This window comes from Scaptodrosophila lebanonensis, unplaced genomic scaffold (genome assembly GCF_003285725.1).
Source record: "Scaptodrosophila lebanonensis strain 11010-0011.00,11010-0021.00 unplaced genomic scaffold, SlebRS2 tig00001410-arrow-pilon, whole genome shotgun sequence".
In the NCBI taxonomy this organism is placed as follows: domain Eukaryota; kingdom Metazoa; phylum Arthropoda; class Insecta; order Diptera; family Drosophilidae; genus Scaptodrosophila; species Scaptodrosophila lebanonensis.
The window spans coordinates 4,201,890-4,219,520 of record NW_022060738.1 but is presented as its reverse complement, the minus strand read 5'-3'; the positions used below and the strand labels follow the sequence as shown (position 1 = coordinate 4,219,520).

Genomic DNA, 17,631 nt, shown 5'->3' with positions numbered 1-17,631 from the left:
CCATAATTAACAAACCGTAGGAAAGTTGTTGTTTTGTTCCTTTACAAATTAGCCTTTAAGTCGTATCAATATTTCAGTATGTTTCTACTGAAACGGATTACGCCAAAAAGAAGAATCACTTATTGCTAGGCTACCTAAAAAACACCTGTTTCTCAATTAAATTGGACCAAATTTAATTCTTTTTAACCGGTTTCAAAAAAGGAGGAGGTTAAGAATTAGTCTGTATTTGTTTATGTTTGTTACCTCAGTACACTCGACTGGGTGAACCGTTTTTTATCATTTGAAAGCTGGTGCTTCCCGTGTGGCCCCATTTGGTACAGATTCGACAATGACATCCGTGAGATGCATATAATTCTTAAATCATACAAAATGTTCATGGGTTCGGATATAATGCGAAGACACCCAGTAGATGAGTGTCAAATTTAAATGAGTTATCATGTGAAATAACCGTAACAATGCGTGTAGCAAAAATACACGACTCCAGAAGAAGAAGAGCTCAGAAGAACAAACTGCAACAATAATCGCAATCAATCACCAGTAGTGCATTAACATTCGCCTTGCGTTCGACCAGACATTAATTACTGTGCACATCCACGACGACTTCTTTAGAACATGAAAGGTTCTGGAGACTCCTCTGTTGAAATAGACATTCTTCTCTGACTTCGTTTGTTTCATTTAAACGGCGTTATCTCATATGAGCAGCACTTTTGGTAGGTATACCCATATTCAGATACATTAGTTAGTTTACTTCAGATTCACTAAAAAGCAAAAAATAAACAATTTTAACAAAAAAGGAAGTTTTCAACAATTCTATTACAAATTAATATGCACTAAAAAGTAAACAAATAATTGCGTATAGTATTATTGTTATTTTTGAAGTCGGTGCCTGCCAAGGAAACACTATAATATACCTAGCTATAATAATATGAGAATACTTAAAGAAATATCTTTTTAATTTGTAAAAAGAACGACAATATACAATGACAGAATACAAATACCTAGTTAAAACCATTTGAAAATTAACTTTTTTATGACAATATACTGAAATACCTAATAAAAACCCCTAAGCCCGTTCTTTTGAAATATATTGAACAAATTCTGTGCCGCACATAACACTTTTTAAAATGGACTATTCTTGCAGGTGTGATTGATGATATTTACCTAGTTCGGGGGAAATGTACGTAATATGCAGGTCCAAAACTCCCCTGATCATACTTGTATTTTGCGAGTGCGTGGTAAAGGAACAATTTCTGTAGAAGGACGCGTACTCCCCGAGCTTGGGCATAGGTGTCTCATTGCGTATCTTCGCGTCGCGCTCGATCAATCGATTGGGCTCGTTGCGCCTTGAGATGAACTTGTGCCGTTGTCTAAGCATATGCTTGGCTTGGAAACTTAAAAAAGTAATTTATATTTAGTCTTTAATGCTGCCAACACGTCTAATCTACGTGACCATGCAATTGGCACTGACAGCGCCTAAGCTGAGACTTTGCTGCAACTTTTAAGCTTTAGCTGAAAATGGCTTACCAGCTACTGACTGAAAATTTTTCCCTTGCAGACGTGCGTTTAACATAAACAAGTTGTCTGCCTTACATTTAATGGCGTTGCCAGGCAGCCTCGGTGTCCCCCAATTCACCACCTGCCAGTCGCCACTTGCCACTTGCCACATGCCACACTTTGAGATTGATTAAGACGCATCTATTGTCAAGTACGTGGGGTTCTGCCTTAAATGCTGCACGGCACGTTTCCTGCGTTTTGGATTTCACCTTTTTCAGGCAAGGCTCTAAGCTGTTTTCGTGATAAAATCACATCCATAAACGTTAATCGCTCAGTTTTATGAAGTGTCATAAATTTTGCCCATACGCGTGCCTCCTTATCGAGCGGCCAGGAGCAGCAGGCTGGGTGTCCCGCATTGCACATTTCGAAAACATTAAAGACCGGGATCAATGAAAAAGTAATACATGTAGCGTACGCTTTTGTTTCTCTAAAAATAGCTTTATTTATATTTGATTGGTACCCCAGTTTGTATTTGTTATTTTGGTTTTGTCTTGCTCGTTATTATGTTGAATACATGCAGTATATTTTTTTGTTTGTTTTTTTTTTTTTTGTTGCTTTTAGTTGGGAATAACATGAACAAAGATTTAATAAATACGCTACACAATTCTCATATGAATATCATATAACAATCACGTGTTTGCTTTGTCTAATTCTTTTTTTTTCTTTTTTTTTTTTTGTATTTGTTTTTATAGATTTCTCATCAGTGTTATACATAATAATAAAACAATGTTTAGTGTGCTTATAGTTACGAAGCATATGTATATACTACATATATATAAATATAACTTGCATTATTATGAACTTGCTACATTCTTTTTATTATTATTTTAATTTTTATTGATGTATACATATTGGTGTTTGATTTATGCTTATAATTGAATTTCTTCGTCTAACAAAAACAAAACTAACAAACATGTAAAACAGCCTCTTATTTAAGTTGAAAATTCAAATCAGGCTAACATTTTTTATTCAAAGTCCTATTGAAGAAAAGTTTGTGTTGCGTTTTATGTTCGTTTAATTCTTTTGTTCTTTTGTGCAAATAATTGGGGTGCCTGGTGGTCTATTGTGCTCGTGTTTTAGTTTCCCAACAAAAGTTCAAATTTCTCATTTGTTACTTTTGCGCTACAGAAAGTTTTTAAACAATTGTTTACATGCATTAAAAATGTTGCTATGAATTATTCAATAAATTGTGTGCGGATAAAGAAATTAAATTTGCTGTGCAATAGTGCGGCTTTAAATTAAAAATGTATTGAATTCAAATATCAGCGATATTTAACCTTCTTAGTCCTTTTCATTGTAAATGATAATAAAAGAAGTGTTTTTGCTAGGCATACAAAATTTAATTTTCAGGATTTGTGAAGTTTTTGTGTTATTCTGTTTGAATTTTTTATCATAAATTTATCGATTTGTGATTTATTAAAATATTAATAAGCTCTTATTTTAATAACACAAAACATATCAATTGTTGGTGGTATTTCGCAGGTCCACATTTTATTTAAATTATACAGGGAAAAAAATTATTTCCTCGTAACATTATAAAACTTAAACGATCCGAATACATATGTATATTACATTTCCCAGTCTATGAATTAATGGCTTGGCATACCAATGAACGAAAATACCAGAAATTTGCACTTTAAAATGAATTCTTTTGTTAAGTTGAAAACAAATTTAACCAATATCATAAAATATTATTTACATGATTTTTACGTTAAAATATATTGAATTTGATGTCGCTTGCGATATTTCGCAGCAGTACTTTTCTGAAATATGATAATTGATTTTTACTTAAATACCAGTACCAATTTAAAAAAAACGCATAATTTTAAATGCAAATAAAATGGATTCTGGAACACAAAACGCCTTTTGGTCAAAAAGTGTAAAAGCCTTTACTGCCACACACTATCGCATGCTACATATTTTTACTAAATGTGTATAAACAATATGCATTCGTATATGACACGATTCTATATGTAGTACTAATTTGTGAGCATTTGCAATGCAATTAAAGTGCGCCTAAAAGCATAATGCATGATTATTAATTTGGCCTTGCAACTCAAATGGGCTTGCAGCTGTGTGGCTGGCTGCCTGACTGGCTGCCTGCCTTGCTGTTTTAATTGCCACGCACAGCACATGGAAATTAGCTGTGAATACACATATATTTGTATATTGTGTGTATATTTGTGTGTGCGACTTTGATTTACAAAACTGTAAGTCGGAATGTGTGTTCCACAGCATAAATATGTAGTTGTGGAATTGGCGTACAGGGCGCACAGTTCAGTGATTATATGCATAACGCAATTGTTATTTATATTCTTCATGGTTCACGTGTTGCTCTTTACTGGGTACTGTTTAAGGATTGCGTAAATAAAGCCTAAAGCTGGGTCTACGAAAGGGTTTGTCCAAACATAACACATGCGATCATATAAATTTGTATTGCTTTTGTTCCAAAATGTTTCTAGGCTGATCATAAAACTATATCTGTCTACCTTTTATCTCTTATATATGCGCTTTACTCTCCTAACTTTAATGTTAACTCAACAGTAACTATACAATTATTTATTTTGTATTTTTATATCCTGTACCCGAAGGGTAAAAGGGTATACTAGTTCAATGATTGTTTAGTGGGAAAAGTTCACAAAACGAATTCTGACTTTTATACACGCTGGTGAGAGCCTAAAATTGTAAATGCAGAAAAGTGAGTGTGTTATCTACTATATTTAATTACATATATTTATAACAACAATAGTTAAATATTTGTGTCAATTTTTCTGGTCCTTTGTAGGCCTAACAACAATTTACAGTAGATATGGAAACGAGTATTGTTTATGTAGCATAATTAACTTTAATTACATATACACATAATATTTCAATGGCTTCGAAAATTTACATAGCATTTGAGTCGAGACGTGGATTTAAGTAGCGAACTGATTGAGATTTGTTTTTATGTAGGTCTTAGGCGCTAGTAATTGATATAAGTAGTATGAGTATGAGTCTGTGTGTGTGGCCATATTCGAGTTGATTTCAGATTGTTTAGTGTGCGTTGTCTTCCACTAAACATTTTCAGCCTGCTCTCAGAGATAATTGGGCCTGGAGACACAACAGAGCAAGCTCATGTTCTTGCATATATAATTCTGACGTCGCTTGGCCGGCCAGGGTCCATTCGTATCCAGAGCAGCGTTGCGTTCTGTTAACAAAGGGAAGAAAAATATAAATGAAAGAGTAGCGCACACTTTGTAAACAGTCGGTTTGATTAATGAATGCAGCCAGCACTGTGTGAGTGAAATACAAACACATAAACACAGGCCACATTTACACAAATAGCCCGGACGGTTTTTGCCATTTCGGGTAAAATGTTGTGGCACCCTCCACACACACTTGGGCGCGCTATATGGGTGTGGCCCTGCAGCCAAATGTCATAGGCAGGCCTTGGCCTTTGATATTTGGGTATTTGCAAACTGCAGCTGCAAACTTACCCAAATATGCTTCATGTTGTGGCATATACTCCTGCATCTCGGAGAGCAGCATGGCTATGTCTTGCGAGTCTTTCGTAATGCTGCATAATTCCTCCTCATTGAAGTCGGGCGTAATTTGTTTGCACAGCAGTATTTGGCTTATAACGTTGCCCAGATTGGAGGGACCAGCTCGGTTCTCTGCAAGAAAGCAAGCACATTGCACAAAAGCATAAATCAAAGTTAAGTGATAAGCTGGTAAAAGTCAAAGCCGACCCATAAGTAGCCAGTCATAAGCCAAGTTGTGGCAATGCAGCTGCAGATGTTGTTGCGGCCAACTCTGTGGCTGTCTGCTGCATTACATTCACATTCTCATTTTTGGCCACAGCGCAAAGCCGGCTAAGCCAAGAGCCCCCAATGCGAGCAATTTTCTTGTTTTGGATTTGTGTAATGCAATAAACAAAATTTGTTCCATTGCCATTTATTGTGTTTGTGCGCAAACATTTTGCTTAGTATTTGCATTTTTTTCGAGCTTCATTAGCTTTGGTCTTCGCTTAGCTTTTTTCTCTTTATGCTGAAGTTTATATTATACCGAGCAAAGGAAACGAAACAGTGGCACGCTTTGATGTTTGCTCGGCTGACTAAAATATTGGTTGAATGACTAGCTGACTGATGTCGAATCAAATGTCTGGATAAACAGAAACTGGAGCTTTAATTTGGTACAATTTAACATTTGGGATATTATCGTTTACATACTAACTGCTTTTGCCCGTGAGATAATTAATGTTTATGCTGACCACTTTGGTCGCAACATGTCCCCAGAACATACAATCATAGTTTGTTAGCCTAATGAAAAATATCCTTCTTTTGGTTTGGGGCCACTAAGGTGCTGAATGTTATCAGCAATCGGATTAATTAAGAGCTGTTACCAGCTCTATATGAATTTACTTAATTTGTTAAATATGAACAATTTCTCTCCTTTCAGCAGTTCTACTTACTTATAAACGTTCTTATTTTAGCAAAAATAATTATTTTTATTTATTACTTTGTCTCAAATAAGTTATACTACACTTTGTGATTAAGAACGCCGGAGTCTCTGGGTCTTCTAAAAATGGAAGAAGATTCTTACCATGTTGTCTGTCTGTTGGTCTATCCGTCTTACGAACGCAAGAATCTCAGGAAGTATAGGAGCTGGAATAACCAGACTAGGAGTGGTATAGAGGCTATACAATAGGTGATCTCGTTGTGAATACTGGCAGAATTTTGCTTCATCAGATTTAAAATTAGCTATAGTAGAGAATATTCAAGTTGCAAACTAGTGCAAACGACATTCATTTTCAATCAATATCAACTTTGTTTACCGCACGTGCATTTTATATGAATGTCGCCCCCTGGCGTATACACAATATTTTACATACATGAGCATCGTTTCCATTTTTGATTTATAAACGCGGCAATTTTGCTGGCATCGCCATTTTTATTACATATCCTGCCGATTGCGTTCTTCACAACAGGCCTTTAAGCCACGTAAAACTGGTGCGGCCTGACACATTCATTCATGTTGCATTATTTTGCTTGTATGTATAATTGAAAATAAAAAAGAAACAGCGTTTTTATTTGCCACTATTTTTTTCCATACTCTTCTTATTTATTTTGCGTTGATGGCTTTTTTATGGCATTGCAGCATAAATTTGCCTCAACCAACTGGGCTTGAAGTCCACACGCTGCACTGCCCCAGCAACCGTGTCGTTCAAATATTTGGCCTACTCTTTACTGTTGACAATGCATGAAACATTTTTAGCTGTGGTGGTAATTAAAAAATGTATGATCGCCAGTTGACATTTGTTGTGTTTTGCTGTCACCACCAACGATGATGCCATGCAGTCTCTCAACCGTAATGTAATTGACATGCACGGAAGACGCGACAAATCATTGGAGCTCTGCATAAGCTAAGCAAATTTATTGGTTAACTCTATGCACGCACGCGAGCACATTAAACTCGACAGGAGAATGGAAATCAGAGCGAGCGCATACAGACAAGTTAGAACGGAAACGAACGGAAATGCAATGGTGCGCTAAAATGCAAACAATTGGTAAACAAGCTGGGTGTGTGTGTGTGTGTGCTTGTATGAAACGAGTGAGCACTTGTGTGTATAGTACGTGGTGTGTACTATGGGTTACAGCTCAATTGAAATTGCCCAATTAGTGATTAGAAAAAAATGACTGTGATTCCGATATGACAATAAATACGAACCGTAACCTGATTTTTTGAATATTATTCATTTCAGAATATTATACTTATCACAATTGGGCTTTATCCTTAGTATAGAAACTCAAATATTTACATAATTGTAGCAAGCTTATAAAGGTTCTTATATTAAAGATTTCTATATTCGTATAAACAATACAAAGAGAAAGTGGTGCCAAGAAAAATAATATTATTTGACTAAAACAAATTTTTAAAGTCTCCATGAACCATGGACTACTGCGCTTGATAAATAAAGTATTTGGTATATGTATTGAAACCCAAAACGTAGAGGTGATAGCTTTTTTATGTTTTGTTAAACTCTTATCTGTAATATCATATATTACTTCAGCTCACTTATTTCCTTTAAATAGGATATTTATAAAACTTAAATACGAGAACCCTAAATGTAAACTATACTCAAAGATTTATTGGACAAACTGTTACGCAATATGTATATTGAGTCATGTACATTTATTTGATTTAAAATTTACGAAATAAATAAATGATAAAATTAATCTGGTTTAAAGTGTAAAATATAATTCGTAAAAAAACTATACATTTTTAAAAAAATTTTATCAAGGAAAAAAAGATACATACATATAATATATTATTTAATAAGATTTTAACTCGTTATGTCTGAAACACTTTTTAATTCCAAATTTACAAGTAATTTTTGTTTTGTTTTCCGATATTAAGCCATGAAACTATAAAATGTTTTTGAAGAAATACAGCCACACAATGCTAAGATGAAACCCAATGTTACAATTTCTAGTAACATATCGCAGCTATTCTGATTTCTTTTATTACTTTAAATTTTGTTGGCAACAGCAATTTTCGAATTGCTTGCCAGCGTATTGCCAAATAAGTTCAGACCCGGTTGTTGCATAGCTCTGGCCCTGCGCTTGTGCCTTTTCTCCACCCTTGCCCTTTAGAGTGTGCTGAATTAGAACTTACCATAATAGCCAGACATATCCATTGGCACGACTTGAATGAGACGATAACTTTTCACAAGTTCACGTAGAAATAGCTGCGCCATATAAAAGAGCAGCACCAGATGCGGGTTGTCGGTGAGAATGCCATCGGCCATGGCGCTGCAAGACAAAGAAAACAAAGCATTTTAGCACATGTATGTATATTTGGTATATACGAATGTAAGCATGTGTCTGTAGGTAAGCACGTGTCCTCTTCGATATGTGGGCTACTTTTGTGGCATACTGAACTGTAAACGGAAATTGTAAACTCAATTTATATGAATTTTATGACATTTTCTGAGGGTCAACACTGACTGCCGCAGTCTAATTCATTTAAGAAAGTTTCTGAGTGCACTGAAAATTCCTCGCTATTGAAGTTAGGTTCATGGTTGAGGCTCTTGTGCTTACTGCATGTTATTTAAGACTAATGCAGTTTTGTGAAAGAGTCACGCAGGCTAAAAGCGTAAATTCCCATGGGAAAGACTTTTGCGCTCTAAACAATTTATTTGTACTAGAAATATATTAAACATATGGAAATATAGAAAAACATAAAATAGGAATTAAGGAAATGTAGGTGCAATAAACTAAGTGTATTATTGAAGAACTTAGATGCTTAATATTTAATATTTATAATTAAAATGTGAATTTAAAATAGTATTTGTATATTAACACCGGCCTAACATCTTTTGGATACATGTTTGCTTCAAACAAAATGTTACAAATATAATATATAAATTATACAAAAGGCAGAGTAGCCACAATTTCTATTAGAGCTCGACCACTTGTTCAAATTTAAACAAAGTAATATATTGCTTAAAACTCTCTGCATTTAATTCAAACTCTTTAAAATGCATGCAAAATGAGAACGTTGAATATTTTCTTCCCATAATCTACGCATGGAATACAATTTTATCGACGATATTCAGAATAACTTTTATTTTTTGTCAGCATTTTCGCAATGTTCTAATACGAGATGTGATATTGTATATGCTCTGCACACTGCATTAACAGATAATGTTTAGTTATCCAGAATGAAATGAAATTGAATGCAAATATATTGATAAACTAAATGCGCATCCAAATCTATTCGCCTAATAACTTTCTCTGCAAACTACACACTCAAAACGCCTGATACACCAAATTGAATATAAGTTTTATAAATAAGCTCGAGCTTTTCCTACTGGTAACAATAACCTTATAGTGTAAACTAACACAGAACCCCTAGCAGAACCCCTAATGTATATTACTGTGTCCATTTCGGTATACTTATTTAAAAAAAGTGGGTAAAAGCAAATGCATTATTAGCGTTTCTGGTTAATATTATCTTACCACGCTCATAAGCGCGCAACTGATTTATTGAGTTCTATTACAAATCTAATACATAAGGATATAAGGCTTTTACTGTTTTGCTAATGAGAAATGTTGGCATCGAATTTCGAAACATAAAGTATCTGCACTAAAAACTTATTCATTTTAAAAGTTTCAGGGTCCACAGCTAAGGACACTGTGCAAATTAAATTGCCTTACAGCACATAATTCAATTTCTCAAATTTACAGCTGCACTTAAAAGTTGTGCTTAGCTCCGAGACTCACATTTATAATAGATAAGCCGGTGCGATGCCAGAGATATAGCAATTAAAGAAATAGAAATGCTAACGACCAAAAATATGAGCCTTTACCTACATAAAAATTGCCATAAACATATTTTCAGCAGCATGAAAATAAATTCAATTTGTAAAATTGCTTTGGATTTACTGCATGGCTTGAGCGGGGCGACAACGATGGTCACGAGTAGCAATAGCTTTTCCTACAATTGCAGGGATGGAAATGAGAAATATTCTGGCTAAATTAACAACTTGTCCAACCGACACAACACACAGACCCACTGGCAGCCAGTGAGGTAGAGGGCGATGAAAGTGTTGCCTTGTATCCAACGCCCATTCGTACCACCATTAAAGCAAATAAATTGCAAATTAATCTTGCTTAAGGTGTGTAAGTGTGTACACCTGTATACGAGCATTTGTGTGTACTGTATTGCTTACCTTGCTTTACTTTGCTCAGAGCGAGCGATTTGGATGTTGCTTAAGCAGTTAATCTGCCAATGTTGATTATTAGATAGAAGGGAAGAAGCGAGAGAGCTTTGCCACTATTTATAGTATATATTTGGTATGTGTCCGTATATTTGAGTGTCAAATTTCTAGTGGTTTGCATTCAAAACACACATATAATTCGTTAAAGGAAGCAACATTTTTGATGGTGGAATATAATTATGTCAAGTGCTTAGTATGTACTATCAAGTCGTTTACACTCATGGGACTGTCTAGCACATTCAAATTTTTCGAATTTATTCTGGCTTATCTCCTCCTCAACATGGTGTCATAGGGAATCGGTAAATTACATGTTAAGTGAAACCTCTGGGAGCCACTTCAAATATAGGGTGGAAAATGCACTGTTTTTGGATAATCAAAGACTTTTTATTCCAAATTAACGTTCAACCTTCACATCTCTACTACTGTAAGCAAGGCTATGGGTTCAAGGTTAAAGAATTTAATGATCATTATACCACTAAACTTTTATACGCTCCACTAGTAGAACTATGCCCCGGGTACTGCTTTTGCGCTTGATGTTAGCAGTAAGGAGTTGTAGTTTTTCTTCGCAATCTGATTATTATAACTTCTCTCTTCTTTATAGACCAATGAGAAATTATTTTCCATTGATCATGTTTGAATGCACAACTAACTACACTTTGCATATTTTTTCGGGGTTATTTCTCCCTCTTATTTATAGAAGCCGTTGTTTATAACAATCTCCGAGGAAATATCTGACCACATGTGGTTTTGAATAGGACTGGGCTGAGCTGGCGAACAAATCTTTACCAATTTTCACTAAGCAATCTAATTGTTAATAATTAAAACAAAGATTTAATATTTTCATGCTTTGTTCTGATCAATAATGTATCACTATATTTGGCTATAAAACAGGCCATAGCTGGCCGGATAGCGCATTAAATTGCCTCATTGGATTGCAGCCAGCATAAACATTATTGTACTTTTGTGATTTGTAGGCCTTCTTATATTTTAAATAGAAAATGTTGACACTTCTACAAGTAGCTGTTAATATCTTTGATGTATAAAATAAGTTCGGGTCATCTCTAGTTGCTTTTTCTCATGTTTTGCTCGCTGCCGCGCGCATTAACGTGGAACATTTTCGCAACCCGAGTATTAAGTGAGTTGGTAAATGGGATAGACGAAAAATCAGCAAAGCATCAACATCATATTGTAAGCGACTAAGAAGTAAAAGGCAAAGAAAAAAATCGGCAGGCAACCCAAAAAGAAAGCAAAAAATAAATACATATACAAGAATAGTGTATAGATAAAAAACGAGCAGCTGCTCTTGATTACACTTTAGACGTTATTTTCATTTATTCCGAATAACGACAAAATATTTTATTTTATTTCTTGCCCTCTGTCGCTTTAAGCATGAAACTTAATGCTTTTGGAAAAAAGCAGAAAGTAAGCGAAATTCAAGGGAAAATTGTACAATTAAGCGACCAAGCTGGGCAGTCAGAGAGCGTGTTTATTATCACGAGCAGCAATGCTCAAAATTGCGGCATCATCATTGTTGTCCTCTTGATGTTGTTGGCTCTGTGTGCTGGCGAAATCGAAGTATGTAGCACATATCAACTGCAGGCCACACGAAGTTCTAAAGTGGACTGCGCTCAAAAGTATGCTATGTTCTGTGCGTGCACAACAACCATGCATCCATAGATACTACATTTCACCCCAATTGCAGTTGACCCCTTCATTGTTTTGCTTGATCATTGTCTGAATTCCGAAATCTCACGTCATGCCCCCAAGCTTGTGTCAAAATAATAGCTGAAAGCGTTGAAAGCAAAAATTTCGCAAAATGAAATAATGAAACCGCAGGAATAATAATTACATAAAAAGTAGGAGATGTGCACTGCACATTTTACTGACCGCAATTAAAGGCTAAATACCGAGTTTTAAATTTGTATTAATTGATTATATATATATATATCTATTTGCAAATCGAAAAAGCTTTTGGAATTCAAGTTGTGTGCATTTCAGCGAGTGAACTAAAAAATAAAGCAAATTAATAACGAATGCTCATTAATTAATCACTAATGAATATTAAAAATGAATGAATATTTCAAGCTTGGCTAAAATTTTTAGTTGTTTTAATTTCTAGTTGTTTTTATAACTATTTCAATTGAGGTTATCCTTTGGTTTTTATTAATGAAGGTTTTTTCCCATTTTCTATTCCTCTTTACATTACACATTTGTCCCATTATTACTCGTATATTGTAGCTAATTTTATAATAGCGTCATTTTTCTAGTCTTTACATTTATTATAAGAGAGACTATCATTACTGAACTGAACATTTATAATTGGCCTATTATCCATCCAATGCAGCAACGCAACGAACGCAGTGTAGAGGGGGAGGGTGGAAAAATTGTGAAAGTGACGGGGAACACAGCATTTGCTGTATACTTTTAAGAGCAGCAATCGAGTACAAGATTGGATATGGCTTTCATGTCGACGTTGGTATGTTTTGTCCCTGGATGCGTATACTCTTAAAAACAGCAATCGAGTACAAGATTGGGTATGCCTTGCATTTCGACGTTGGCTTGTTCTCTCGCTGGGTGCGTCTTTCAAGCGACTTAGCTTGTTGATGTTGTACTAACGGTGCATCATTTTCAGCATCGTTGCGTGTACTACTATAGCTGCTGTTATTGTTGTTGTTATGTTATGCACTTCCTGAGCAATTGTTGATTTGCTTGCATTGTTTCGGGGCTCGGTCCATGTATGCAGCTGCAGTAACAGTGGCCAAGGACGCTTGCCAGCATCAACTTGGCATTACAAGTTGGATGCATGTGTACATTTAGACATATGTGTGTGTGTGTGTGTGTGTGTGAGCGTGTGGGTATTATTTGCAAAGGAAATGCGTTTAAGCAAACATGACAGTGCATGGCGCGTTACTTGATGTATGAGCAGCTCATACGCCCTAGGCATATGTACTGTTGACTAAGTTACTGTCACAACAACGCACAAGACACGCAGCTATAACAAAGGCAGAGCCTGTAATTTAGCAACAACAAACAACAACACAAACAAACAAATGTGCCTCTTTATGTGTGTGTGCGTCTGTGTGTGTGTGTACAGATAAATACAAGACAAATAGAAAGTACGAAATAAGCGCAAGCAAACAGCAGACAGACAACAGGAAAAAGAAGGGAAGGACATTCGGACAGCTGGACCTATGGCTGGGCAAACAAACAAGCAAACAACTATCAGTCACTTAAGTCAGTTGCCAAGGCAAGCGAGCCAAATGGCTGGGGTAGTCAACGTCCATCGCTGCAAAGTTCACCCTGTGAGTGAATGTGAAGGCATTTTCAGCTGCCAAGGTTTATTTGTATGTCGATTCTTGAGTTATCTATTCACTCGAGATATACACGAATGCGTGACAAAATGCAGTGATACGTAAAATACGCTAAGCCTCTTATATCAACTTTAAAATGAAGTTCACACAAAAATATTTTACCCGTTTCTGGTCTCACAAGTGTTCTATTTTTTTGCTTACCCTCGAATTTATAAACGGATTAGAGTTATATAAAATGTTATTAAATAAATACAAATACAATACAGTTAATATTTAAGCTTAATAGAACATAATTTTTGTCTCATAACATAATTATTGTGTAATGAGAAAAGAGTATTATATCTAAATATTCGTAATAAATTAAATTGTAATTATATTAATTCGATTAATATTTAATTGTTGTCCATTTAAATAAATATCAATATAAAAGGTAGTTTGAAAAAGTAACTCTGTAACTTGAATTTTTACTAACGATTTAGATATTAAGATCATTTTCTGCCTAGCCTAAGCTATCAGCATCTAGCTCCTCTTTTAAATTGCACTGAACATATTATTATTAAATACATAAAAAAATAAAAAACGACAAATTAATTTGCAAATTTAAAACATATTCATTTACTCCATTTACCATTTTCCTCAGTACACGGTTTTTTAACTTGATGATTTACTAATTTAGCATCAAAGCTACTCAATGTTTTAAAGTTCGTTTCAGATGCTGCACCTTTCAGGCATTCTTTGCGTTGTTTGTTTGTTCTATGTACAATTTATATGATCGTATTATATGTCCTTCTATGGTCCCCATCCCCTTAAGCTCACACATAAACACATACTTGTACGTACATATACAGCGCGCACTCGAAGTAAAAGCAAACTTTTTTCCGTTTGTTGTTTTGACTTTTGTTTCTTATGAGCACATGTTTACAAAACAAAAAACAAAAAAGAAACAGCAGCAACAACAACAACAACAGCAGCAAACAACAAAAACAGACAGAGACTGTCGCAAAGTTCTATGTGTCGTACAGTGTGTGTCAATGTCAACTTGCGCTGTGCTCTTGAAGTGGAAGTTTTTCTGCTCTCTTGCCTTTTTATTTATTTATTTTTTGTTTGGCTTTGTTGTTCAGCATACTTATGCTGTATTGAACTTTTACTTTCAATTTAACTTTTTGCCTGGGCGCGTTTCGTCGCTTTTCTGCGCTAATTCATTGTCCTTACTCATACGCAGCGTGCGGCACGGCTTCAGATGGCAATCCCAATGTTAATGTTGATGATGACGCTGGCCTCGATGAATCGTTCATTTGTGTCAATAAAGCAAAAATTAATTGAAATCTTTTGCACAAGATTGTTATTTTTGCTGACGACTGACTGCTGAATGACTGACGCCAGCCAATCATTATTTTCACTGTGAAGCGTTTCTTTCATTTCTTTATTATTATTATTGATTTCTTTATATCTTTAAGAACTTCTGTATACACTGAGGCAACACTTAAATATGTATGGATGTGCATGCTGTAGTTATATCTCATCTTTTTATCTTCTTATATTGGCATTTGTGTTTGCTGCAAGCTGACACTTAAAGCTTCTGCACGATAATAAATCACATTGTCAAATGTAATGTGGTAACGTGGTAAAAACTTCGCTCAGTTCTGCATACTGCCTCTGGAAATATCGACAATGTCACTGAAAATGCTCCCATACTCTACAGCAAAAATTCGTAGTTATATGTCAGCATTTGACGTTTTATTGAAATGCACAAACATATCATGCATTGTACATAACAGTGTTCTCATCTGTATTGTTAAGACTTACACAAATAAAAAAGTTGCTTCCACTCAGCATGATAATGCCGCAACTGTGGCTGCCACATGCACATGGGATTTGATTTTGTTACATTTCATGCTTCAGTTGTGGCGTAAATCAATAAATTGAATTTGGTAGACAGACACCATTGAGGCTGGTTAAATAAAGAGCTAGATTCTAACACTACCATCTTATAGTAGCTGTGGCAGGCAAGCTGGACCAACAGCAAGTAGAAAGTATATTAACAGTGTTACAAATTGTCTTCTGTAGTTTTTGGAGTAAATAGGTAAACAAAATTAAATGTTGATAATAATAAAAATAAATATCTACGAGTAGGTCGCTTTTAATAGTTTTTATATGTTATAATTTATCCATTTTTATACCCTGTACCACAAAGATTAGGATTGTGCAAAAAAAGGAACTATCTCCATAACAAGTTTATTCCCAATACGAATTTATTAACTTTTTAGGATTTCCCCACTACAATACTATCGACAATTTCGATAAGATATTTTTTCCTCCGCTTGTTCGTTCGTATGAATGCAAGGATCTCAAAAACTCTTTTAGCTAGAATAACTAAATTAGTTATTCAGATTCTCAGAAGGACAAGCTGGAGTTTCTGTTTCGATGCACCGTCTCACTCCAGCACATTCACCCAAAAACAGCGACATACATACCCGATGAATACAGAATTTCTGTATTTGTATATTATGTCTTACCTAAGCATAGTACATGACAGCTAATTGTTCCAATTGTTTCCTTTCAATGCTTAACATTCATTCTGATACACCTGACACACAATCAAGCCATCATTATTGATTTGTTTGCACAGCAGGTTCCCAACTGCATTTGCTATTTTTTTGCAAGCGTGTGCAAAATTCTGCTAGAGAAGGGTGAGCCTTCCTTTCACGGGCTGCAAAGTTCAGCTACACACATGCCACTAAATTATGCAGAATTTGAAATTGAATTTAAACTCAGGCCCTCAACCTCACTCAGAGGAGGGCTTACTTAATTCAGGTGTAGAGCACATGCTAAGTTTGACTGGGAAAGAGACAAATTGTTATTTATGTTATCCCCATTTGAGTATGGCTGCAGGCATCAGTCAATGCGGGTCTTGTTATAAATTTGACTGCAATTAAATTTGCATACATTTCCATAAAATAGGAAACTCAGATCCAAATATATTCGGGCTTCATAAGCTGTTCTAGTTCAGCCATTGTTGCCGTTCCTGACACTGTTGCTGTCGGCCAGAAGAAGAAAGCTAACCGTAAAATGTCACACACATGTTTATGTTTATGTTAATAAGGCAGTCCTTTTTGTCACACTCGCTGTTGCCTTCACTTCACACTTCACACCACTCACCTCTTGACCTGGGGCATTAGAATCTGCGCCGTGTGCTTGAATGCTTCAATACAGGTGCGCCGCAGCTTTCGTATTTTCTCCCTCAGCTCCGGGCAGTCTTTGGCTTGTCCCACATGGATCAGCATATCACGGAAGAGCGCCACATGGCTATTGATCTCCACGATGAGCTGCAAATAGACAACAGGGCAACGACTTGGTTTAGATAATTATGCAGCGCCCAAGTCTTTGTAGTTCAGTTTTAATTTAAAATTGATGCTAGCTAATATATTCCAAGTCAGACATTTTAATTTATTCACAGCACATCCGCTCCCACACATACATGCATATACACGGACACAGACAGGGATAAAAAGATGTGAACAACCACAGACAACCGCAGGCGAAAGTTTATTTGTTTGCCTAGGCTCGTTCGCTTGCTAGCTCGTTGCCACGACAAATTGTTGCCCATTTGCTAGTCCCCCAATCGACGGCAGATACTGACTCCAGGAAAGGGCCGTCTGCTGCTACTGCTACAGCTACTACAACATTTTTGCGGCTCATTGCCACAACAATGGCAGCAAATGGCAATGAATCGTACAATCGACTTGGCTCGACTCGGTGCGCTTAATTTCTTTGCTTGCGGCAAGTAGTATCATAAAAATTAAAATGCCCAACAATGCGTTCAAGTTGCCCGATCCCTTTTATTAGTGTTGGCCCACCAAAGTCATCGCCATCGCCTGTCTATAACATTTTGTTTGCCTACCCTTCCATTTATTGGATTCCCGTACAGTACCCTCGGTACTGCTTTGGGTATTTTGTATAAAGCAATGATTATGCATTTATAATATTTTTATGATTATCTAAAGG

At 35.7% G+C, this 17,631-nt stretch overlaps 1 protein-coding gene across 2 annotated transcripts in view; it reads right to left on the bottom strand.

Moving 5' to 3' along the window:
• Positions 1–4,453: 4,453 nt before the first annotated feature.
• The window catches only part of LOC115630690, a 42,974-nt gene continuing 29,796 nt past the window's right edge, over positions 4,454–17,631 (bottom strand). For both annotated transcript variants that reach the window (XM_030527341.1, XM_030527340.1), the window contains 4 exons: positions 16,786–16,952; positions 8,209–8,345; positions 5,031–5,207; positions 4,454–4,741 (listed from right to left, as the gene is read on the bottom strand). In XM_030527341.1, the coding sequence (XP_030383201.1) occupies positions 4,629–4,741; positions 5,031–5,207; positions 8,209–8,345; positions 16,786–16,952 (594 nt within the window). In that variant the 3' untranslated portion in view covers positions 4,454–4,628. The remainder of the gene's footprint in view (positions 4,742–5,030; positions 5,208–8,208; positions 8,346–16,785; positions 16,953–17,631) is intronic.